This window comes from Strongylocentrotus purpuratus, unplaced genomic scaffold (assembly GCF_000002235.5).
Source record: "Strongylocentrotus purpuratus isolate Spur 01 unplaced genomic scaffold, Spur_5.0 spur5_scaffold_19, whole genome shotgun sequence".
Taxonomy (NCBI): Eukaryota; Metazoa; Echinodermata; class Echinoidea; order Camarodonta; family Strongylocentrotidae; genus Strongylocentrotus; species Strongylocentrotus purpuratus.
This window is the reverse complement of record NW_022145604.1, coordinates 22,941,534-22,951,369: the sequence shown is the minus strand read 5'-3', so window position 1 is coordinate 22,951,369 and position 9,836 is coordinate 22,941,534. Positions and strand designations below refer to the sequence as shown.

At 35.1% G+C, this 9,836-nt stretch overlaps 1 protein-coding gene across 1 annotated transcript; it reads right to left on the bottom strand.

Moving 5' to 3' along the window:
* Window positions 1-2,321: 2,321 nt before the first annotated feature.
* Window positions 2,322-8,990, bottom strand: LOC587349. Its single transcript, XM_795357.5, has 8 exons — window positions 8,754-8,990; window positions 7,427-7,651; window positions 6,614-6,802; window positions 6,127-6,183; window positions 5,296-5,433; window positions 4,215-4,340; window positions 3,560-3,638; window positions 2,322-2,955 (listed from the first exon to the last, which is right to left on the bottom strand). Exons 2-8 carry the CDS (start codon window positions 7,637-7,639, stop codon window positions 2,921-2,923), a joined length of 837 nt encoding a protein of 278 aa, XP_800450.2. The 5' UTR covers window positions 7,640-7,651; window positions 8,754-8,990; the 3' UTR covers window positions 2,322-2,920.
* Window positions 8,991-9,836: the final 846 nt, after the last annotated feature.

Here is a 9,836-nt window from a genome sequence, read left to right as displayed (position 1 = left end):
TAATACTAATTCACGTCTCACATACCCGTCATATTCGTTCTTCCTTTTCCCCCTTTCTTTTTTCTTTCTTTCTTTCTACCTTCATTCCTTCTTCATTCTTTCCTTTCTTTTTTTCTTCCTTCCTTCCTTCCTTCTTTCTTTCATTCTATCTATCTTTCAAATGTCGTTTATACTTGAATTTTTAATTACCAGCCTTCTTATTTGATCATTGGTCTATACAATCCTGGACGTGAGAGCAACTTTTTTTTTCCATTTTACTTATAAATGCATCAATGAAAGAGAGAAGGGGTGTGTTAATATGACGGTATCATCTGTATTTTCTATCAGTCTTCTATAGATACAATTTTTACCGGAAAAGGTGTTCTGTTTCACCCCCTTGAAAAAAACGTTCTTACACCCCCCCCCCCCCCCCCCCCACATCCTCACTTGTCAGCCGGAAATTGTGGCTTGATTATTAGGCCAATACTAGTACTTCCACCCTCCCTATCATGCCCCCCCCCCCCTTTCTCTCTCTCTCTCTCTCTCTCTCTCTCTAGTGATATATCTCTCGTTCTCTCTCTCTCTCTCTCCCACACACATACACACTCTCTTTCTCTCTCTCTCTCTCTCTCTCTCTCTCTCTCTCTCTCTCTCTCTCTCTCTTCCTTTCTCAGTTTCCCATAATCCAGCTAGGTAGGGGCCTCTACAGTTTTCTCTTTCGTGGAACACCTATATACTCCCTCTCCCTCATTTCTCTCTCTCTCTCTCTCTCTCTCTCTCTCTCTCTCTTCTCTTCTTCCCCCTCTCTCTCTTTCCTTCTCCCTCCCTCTCCATCTCTCTTTCTCTCTTGTTCTATTTATCTCTCAATTTCTATTATCTCCTTAACTGTATCTTTCTGTCTCTGTACACTTCTTTTTTCTCTATCTCACCCTTTCTCTCTCTCTCTCTCTCTCTCTCTCTCTCTCTTACAATTTACCTCTCGCTTATACTCAAGAAAATAAGTAAATGATTTAGTCTGAGGCATGTATGCACATTTTTAACAATCAACGATCAAGAAAAATATAATTAGTATGAAATTTGTACAAATCAAGTTCGCAAACCGTGACGGAGATGATGCATGCGTATAATACTCAAGGCACACAATCATGACAATCTTCAATAATTATATAACTCCATATAACAATCATGGCTTGATGAATACTCTTTAAGCAAAGCTGCTCCTGTATAGAGTTTGATGTTTGGGGAGAGGGGCACATTGTAATTGATCGACGTCCTGGGGAGGGGTCTAAAAAAGTTCAACTGGTCTTGGATTTTTTTTTTGGGGGGGACGTGCCCCCCCCCCCCCCCCACCCGTGGCTACGGGCCTGCCTCTATATACCTTCCTCTCAGTGCTATATACTTATATAAAAAGTATACACCTTTTATAATGCGATCACTTTAATGTACGTTCTCTTATACCTCTTCATATAGCACTGTCAATATTGTCAAAAATCAGTTTTATTCTTCTTGATGATCTTCTTTTCTGCAACCTTTCTTTCCTGTGCACCTCTAGGTTTCATCATCATCTTCGTTCGTCATCTTCTTCTTCTTCTCATACTTACTTTCTGTTTAGGCTACTACTTCTTTTTCGGTGACATCATTCATAAAAAAGAAACCAGCCCTCAAGTTTTCCCACTACAGAGTATTCCCGTGCCCATTCAGCCTATTTACAGGGTTAGAAATATATAGATTACTGTACAAGACGAAATACTTTTTTTACCATTGTGGACGGAATTAATACACAATAATATTAAAAACCATCGTGTGCATAATATCAAAGACAATGTTGAAGCAGAAGTCACATTTTCAAATTCACAAACACGGACAGAAAAGTTACGCAAAACACACTTTGTATAATTATAATATGTTACAAAGAAAACTTCAACCTTTTACGCTTACCGATAAACACTTTTAGTTCAGCCTTAATGTGAATTAATCTTCTAATTTTCACCCCGTATATTATCAAAGTAATACAAATATAATATAAGTAATACTTTTTTGATAACATTGTAATACAATCACGTATAAAGATAATTACTTTCTTACCACGCAAACTTAGTTCAATTTTGGTTGGACCTTTACCATCTATTTTTTGTATATTTTATTTCTGAAAAGTCGAGAATTTTTAAATTGTCTGATTGAAGTAACATTCATTTTCTTGTAAAAAAATAACTTTTCGGTGACAGCACAATATTTACGATATTTACAAGTCTAATTGTTACGTGCAAAACCGAAAATCCGAAATAATTTCTTTCATGGTCACGATGCGGTCATCATTTTTTCGGCGGGAGTTTTTTTATCCGTCAGAAAAAATTGACAAAATATACACAACCCTAAAACGAAATGTTCCTTCATTCGTGCCAACTCGAAATTCAAGCTTTTTATCCAAAACGTCGTTAGCCTTGTAGCCTTCTTAAAATGAACAAAATAATGGCAAACTAAATAATTTGAGCACCGAGTTAAGACAGCAAATAGAATATGAATATATGACGAAATAAACATCTTTAATTAATAATTGTATGCAATCTTTTAAACCAACATTTTCTTTTGACAACTGAAAAGCTTGCAAGAAGGTTGTCAGACATAGCTCATTGAAATGCATGTACTTGTTTACGTGTTTCAAAGGGATGTCTGTGAATCTGTACTTGTGATGGTTTCATGAAAGCCATTCGTATTGGAGAATGTCATCCAGATTGCAGTCACCTACTGCGACTGAGCACGCCAAGCGCAAGACTGGGTTTAGGTAGAGAATCATGCATGCATAAACATTCATTAGTAAACAGATTTATCTATTTAATCACATTTCTGCAGTATTTTTCCAGTATCATCTGATCATGAAGCTGTTTTGGAAACCTGTATGGGATGATGACCACAAATGACGATGTCTTGCAAACGGATTGCTTTAGTAGTAGGTCGTGTTCGTTGCGGTATGGCTTCCTGCAATATTTGAATATAATAGAGAGAGAGATAGAGAGTTGTTGTTATAGCAACGAATTATCTTAGTATGTGATTTCTCACGTAATGAAGTTTTGCAGTGAATATATTATCTTTTGATATAAAACTTTGAATCAAACACATTTTAGAGTGTGAGATGTGGCATATGTTGAGTCGTACATTAAAAATGATAACAAACTGAATGCGTGTTAAATCAATGATAATAATAATGGAAATAATAATAACAAAAATAGTGATAATAATACTACTTATATTAATAAACAAAACAATGATGATAATGATAATGATGATAACAATAATAATAGTAGTAATAAATAATAATAATGCTGATGATGATGATGAAGATAACAATTTTTTTCTTCTGCATTCGTAGTTCTAGCTTAAGTAATTATTTTTTCGCACCCTATTTTCCATTATAGAAGAAATAAAGTTTCCATTTTGCCGAGACGATCCCTTCACCACCCTCGCCCCCCCCCCCCCCGCCCATACCACCACTTTGTGAGCCGGTTCACCGTGCAAAATGTGAACGAGGCCTCCATGTATATATTACTTTTAGTACATTCTCGTCAGTGTGTAAAACACTTACCGCCATAGGTCGAGCTGGTGTGTGTAGTGGTTGTAGACTGCACTGTCGGGTGGAATGTAACAGGCTGGGTAGTCACCACCTAATATCAAAAACAAAACAAAACATTATGATAATTGACAATTAAATCTTCACTTTGTTCATATAATTTTCACCCATGTCAGATAATTATGTGAATGGTATATTGTGGGACTGATCTTGAGCCCGTGGCATATCTTTGAACAAATCTTCATTGATTTCAATTCATATGAGATATTTTTATATGATTTGATTTGATTTGATTTGATTTGATTTGGTTCGGTTTGGTTTGTTTTTAAGTGATTTCATTTGATCTGATTTGATTTTGATTTGAATTGATGTGTTTGTTTTTAATATGATTTAAACATTTGATGCGATTTCATTTGACTTGACTTTTCTTCATTTAATATGATTTGATTTTATTTGATATTTTTGTCGTTTTGAGGCGATTTAAATTCATTTTAAATGGTATGGTTTGATTTGATTTGATTTGATTTTACACGACATCAAATGACTTGACTTAATCTGACCTGATCTGTTTTGTTTGATTTGATTTGATTTGATTTTATCTGAGCTGTTTGCTTTGATTATGGATTGACTTGATTTGATATGATTTAATTTGCTCTGATCACACGCTTACCATAGTTGCTGGAGCGGCGCCCACGGAGCCGTTCATCCCCATGCAGGCGTACACGGACCCGACGATGGCGGAGATGAAGATGACGAAGGCGATGATGCAGGCGATGACGTGCATGGCAACGACCACCTAGACGATCAAGGCAAATGATAAATGGTAGATATTAGATTTTTACCTGTGGCAGATTTATGTATAGTGCATTGAGGCTCCGCACCTCTCCCCTCAAAAGTCAGATAACTATTTTACCGCATAACCATAATAAAGCAATAATGACACTAATGCTGATGATGATAATAATTAGAATACTACTAATGATAATAAAAGTAATAATAAAGATATTAATAATAATAATAATCACCATGATAATCATGATAACAATTATGATAGCGCGCTCTAAAAGACTGAAATGTTAAATCTCAATTTATCTCAATTTAAAAGAGCCGAGGAGTGACCACTGTTTCAAAATGTCAGATTGATACTTTAAACATGCAAGATTCAACCTTTATAGTGTTGGATCCAGTATTTTCAAAGTGTTAATCTACCATTTTGAAAGAGTGGTCTCTCCTCGGCCATTTTAAATGGTGATTTGACATTTTGGTTTTTAGAGTGTGGGGTTTTGTATAGCGTCCATGTCGGTCAAACTTAACACTCCTTGCACGGCCGTCATAATGCTGCTCTATAGCATTTGAATAGTGTCAGGAGCCCATTCATACCTTACGAAATGAATTATGAAAAAATACAAATTAATGTATGTGACAGGGATTCGAACCCGTACCCTGCATGTGGTCCACAGTCCGGTGACTTAACCAGTAGACCTCATTATGCAGCACCTCTACATTATTTTACAATGTTTTGAATATGTAGTGAGAGAAAGAAAGATATATATTCAAATGTAAGGAAATAACCCAGATTATCATCTTTGTCCATTTTCGTGGACATTAATACAAAGCGAAAGAAGTGAGAGAAAAATATTGCAAAGACAGAAATGTGGAATTTGTATATAAACTCCGCAACCATTATTCTCTCATTTCCTTTCGCTTTATATTATATACATTTATAATAATAATAATAAATATATACAAACCGTGTTTTGTTCCCAGTAGCAGAAGATCCATTCACAGATATAGTCGTAGGAGAGTAATCCAGCGGCTACCCCTTCATATACAATCATTGCAAACGCCTCGAGGGAAGTCAGGATACACATTATCAAGAACGAAATCACCTGTGAACACATTAAAAGCATTAACATGATTTATATGGGCAATAATATAGATATCAAGGCAACAAACATCTCATATTCGGAAAAAGAGCTATCTATTTTTTTTTCTTTTCTTGTTTTTTTTTGGTCTAAGTCGCAAAATTGATAAGCTAAAAATATTCTATTTGGGAAAGAGGCGTCAGCCCCCCCCCCCCTCCCTCTCGAAAATGTACCCGTCTGTGTATATATTTGGGATCGACTATTCATATAAGGACTGCATGATGATATACTGTAAATACCGAAGAGAAATATGATGAAGATGTTTGATGAAAAACCTTAGGAGATATGACAGATTTTATTGTTTGATTTAATTTGATGTTCACGTATTTACCACATATTACATCATCATGAATGTATGAATTTCTAACATGTAGGGTCACGTCATAAAATCATATATAGAAAAACAACAAATCATAAGCTAAGCTTGAGCTGTCGTCCTCATCAAAAATTAAAAAAATGTCATACAATATATATACATCATTATGAAAACAATACATTGTGGAAAGCGGACGGCCAAAACGAATGAAAGAGAGAGTGACAGAGGTATTCAGAGAGGGAAAGGGAGGTGAGAGATGCATCAAGATAGTGTTAAGTGTTAATTATTAAGAAGAATTATTATGAACAACGATAGGGAATATCAAAGAATGTGACGCTTACCACGCACGATGACTTCTGGTAGGAACACGCTCCAAGAATTCCAGTTGGAATGTAAAACTTTGGGAAAGAAATGAGAAGGAAATGAGAAGACTAATAATCATACTTTACTGCATATACGGTTTTTTAACATAGAAAAATCCTTGTACTCGATACATTTCCCGAAGTTCGATGAAAACGCCTTTTTTTCTTCTTCTTCTGGTTATTACAAAATTGTCGGAATATTAGGTCCGGTAGACTCACACTGCCCCTCCCCCTCCCCCCCCCCCCCCCTCTTCTTCCCGACCCACTTCAAGTGCACAATGACACCCACTGAGCTTGGACAAGTTAGTCTTCGATATTTATCTGCGTTGTTGTGAAAAATGTAAGGCATTAAGTACCATACAGTATGCTAAAATATGTATCAATCATATTGTCAAGTGATTTTTTTTTTTTTTAATATTGATAACCTATCAACATATTCATGAATAAATGAATAAATAATACTTACAAAGACGGAGGCACCAATGCTCGAGCCCAGTCCGCTATACTCGTAGTATTCCCTCATTACCAGAGAGACGGCGATGATGAGGATGGTGATGATGCCTCCGACCAACATGATGAGACCGGTAACCTTGCCAACCGTGTCATCAAAGTTTGGCACGCTACCAGAGCAACAGGAGTCATTGCCTCTCTGGGTCTGAATGTCAAGATAATAACAAGAAAATTACTTTTTACTTGATTTCATATGGTGCATTGTCAAAAACATTCAAAATAGTATAAAACAGAATGATTTTATAATTCTAGAGTTAAAACACGTCCATTAAAACACAATAAATGTGATTCGATCAAATAAAATGTTATGCAAAAATAAAATAATATCGAATAATAGCATCAACGGTGAACTGAAAATGGAAAATAAATAAGGAAATGTAAAGTACAAACTAAACAAAGAAGATAAAAAAAGAAAAAAGAACAAGACAAGTAAAGATAGAGAAATGAAAATGAATTTATGTAGAGTAGTTGCACAAAAGCGTGTGGATGATTAGATCGGAATTACAGTCATGTATTCAAATTCAGACTTTAATTGGCAATATGTATATTGATATGTGTTTATATACATGTATGAGTTGAGATTTAGAATTAAAATGATATGATAATTATGGAATAATACAGTAATGATGACCCTTAAGTCTCAACTTTTTAAGTGTGCCTAAGAAATCACATCAATTAAAAGACTGCTTTTGTGATAAGTTAAGATTACTTGTGCGTCTATTGTTTTAACCATTTAATACATTTTGGTGCATATTGCACGTCGACCTACCCTGATAATGGTGGTCCCACCGCCATAGGCCGGTCCCATCGACGGCACAACTACGGTGTTGTTCATGGACATGTTGTTGTTTGGCTGAGGGTAGTGATGGTACGCAGGCTGGGGCGCGGTCACCACTGGTGGGGGCTGCCCATATTGAGTCGACGGGTGCCCATACTGTGGCGGATGGGCTGCGTAGGAAGGGGGAGGCATGTTCTTTTCCATGTTGTAGCCAAGCTGTATTTCCAGGTGGAAATATATATTATTTTAATTGAATTGAATTGATCAAACGTCATGGACATAAATGTATATCCATGTTTTGTTTCAACAACTCAAAAATGAGAAATTAAAAATAAATGCTTTATTCACTATTCAAATATAGAAATAATTATATAGGATTACCAGTATGATAAAATACAAATTCTTCCTCTAATGTTATGATCTCTTTTTATCAAACTTTAATCGACAATAATGACCGATTCAATCTCCTAATTTACTTTTTAATGCGTAGAATTTATCTTTTATTCATATGCAAGATGAAGAGGTATGAAGATATGAAAATCTACTTTGTAAAAATAATTAAGCACTCATTGTGATTTCATAATTCGAAGGAAAATAGAATAAATGAGGTGCAGTTTATTATCATTATTAAACTGGTTATGTTACCTGAGTTACGCTATCACAATACTATCAGCTAATATATTTTCAAATGAATAAGAGAGAGAGAGAGAAAAAAAAAACATGTGGAGATTATTTACTTGGATGTAAGATTTAGTTCAATAAGAAACATTTCTGTTAACAATGAATTTCACACTTAAGTCTAAACATGATTTTGTAGTTTAACGTTTGAGTGTCAAAAGATTTGTTTTGATTTCTATGAATCAAAACAAATTAATAAATAAAATCGAAGAAAGAATGTAAAAAATTGTACGGATAACAAAAGATATACCAAACTTTCTCACTTGCAACGATATAAGCCGAAAGAAATTAAATAACACGAGATCATTTTCATGCTTGTAGGATTGTATGCCTAAAATATATTCGGTGAATATTCCGCTAAAAGATGATTTTTATATAAGACCTTTAGTGATTAGATTTTATAACGTAACATGATCAATAAACTGACATTTTATGGTGCACATATACCTCTTATGCTGGCCAAACAGTTAAATACCACAGTGTAGAACGTTATCATAATTATTTTTATATCTGTTTACCCTTAATATAGATAGTAAAGAAGTAATGTGTTATATTGTAAAATAATTCTAAGATAAACACTAGTATTTCCAGCAAAAGGTCAGCGATATTTTGAAGAGAAAGTAAAATTGTTCTAACTCACCTTATATTCACTGTTAAGTCGATACAATTAGAAAAAATAATCCGCGATCTTTAATTCCAGTGGTTTGACTGTAAAGCGCAATGCAATCACGATGGCGTATGTATTAAAGACCTAGTATATTACATTACGCAAAACACGCAGATGGATCAAAATGGCGCTCGCATCGATTTTGTTGTCATCTGTTGCGCAGAAGCCATATATAATAGTTGGCTTCTATTATCTGCTTCGTTATTCCTGTTCTACACAAAATACGTCAGGGGCACTACAGACGTCACTTCTATTGACAAGAGCTTATCTGTAGTATAGGGTTATTGATCGAGATCAGAGAGGCGGTGTTTATATGTGTGCGTTTGTGTGTGTGTTTATGTGTGTGGGGCAGGGGGTCTATTGGGGCAGTTAAATGCGTAAATTGAATGGGGCAGACGGGAAGGTAAGTGGTGATGAACAAAGAAAGAAAGTAGGCTGATTTGTTGTAGGCGACTCAACTGCATCATCCATTCTATACTCTTATCCAGGTACGTCTCAATTGGCATTTACTGTATGTACATGCATGTTTATCATTTAGTCATTGGCTAAGCGTTTGTCGAGCCATCCGGGGGGGGGGGCACTTTTTCCATAGATGATAAAGGGGGAGGGGTGAAAGGCGAATCGCAAAAACTATCAAAGTGATTGATTATGTGTGAGAGCGTTGTATCATCTGGCAGAAAATATTCTTACGATATGATTTTTCTCATGAAATTTGTTTTTATTCTGCTTTTATCAATAGAAAAATGTACAAGTGTATATCCATGATACCATGAAATAAAAAGTTTAGTGTTCAGATCATTAGATATACCATTTAGTTCCACTGCTACTACACGATAATCATAATGGTTATAACAATAATATAATAATATTAATGTATTTCATTTATGATGCGCCTTTTCATGACATACCAATGCGCACAAACAAATGTACTTACAAAGAAAGAAAGAAACGGTATCATGCAAAAAAAAAAAAACTGCATTAGGCACAAGCAAAGAGCTATATTAATACAGAAACAAATATTAGTGTTTCCGGATACTTCTTGAATGGTGTGAAAGT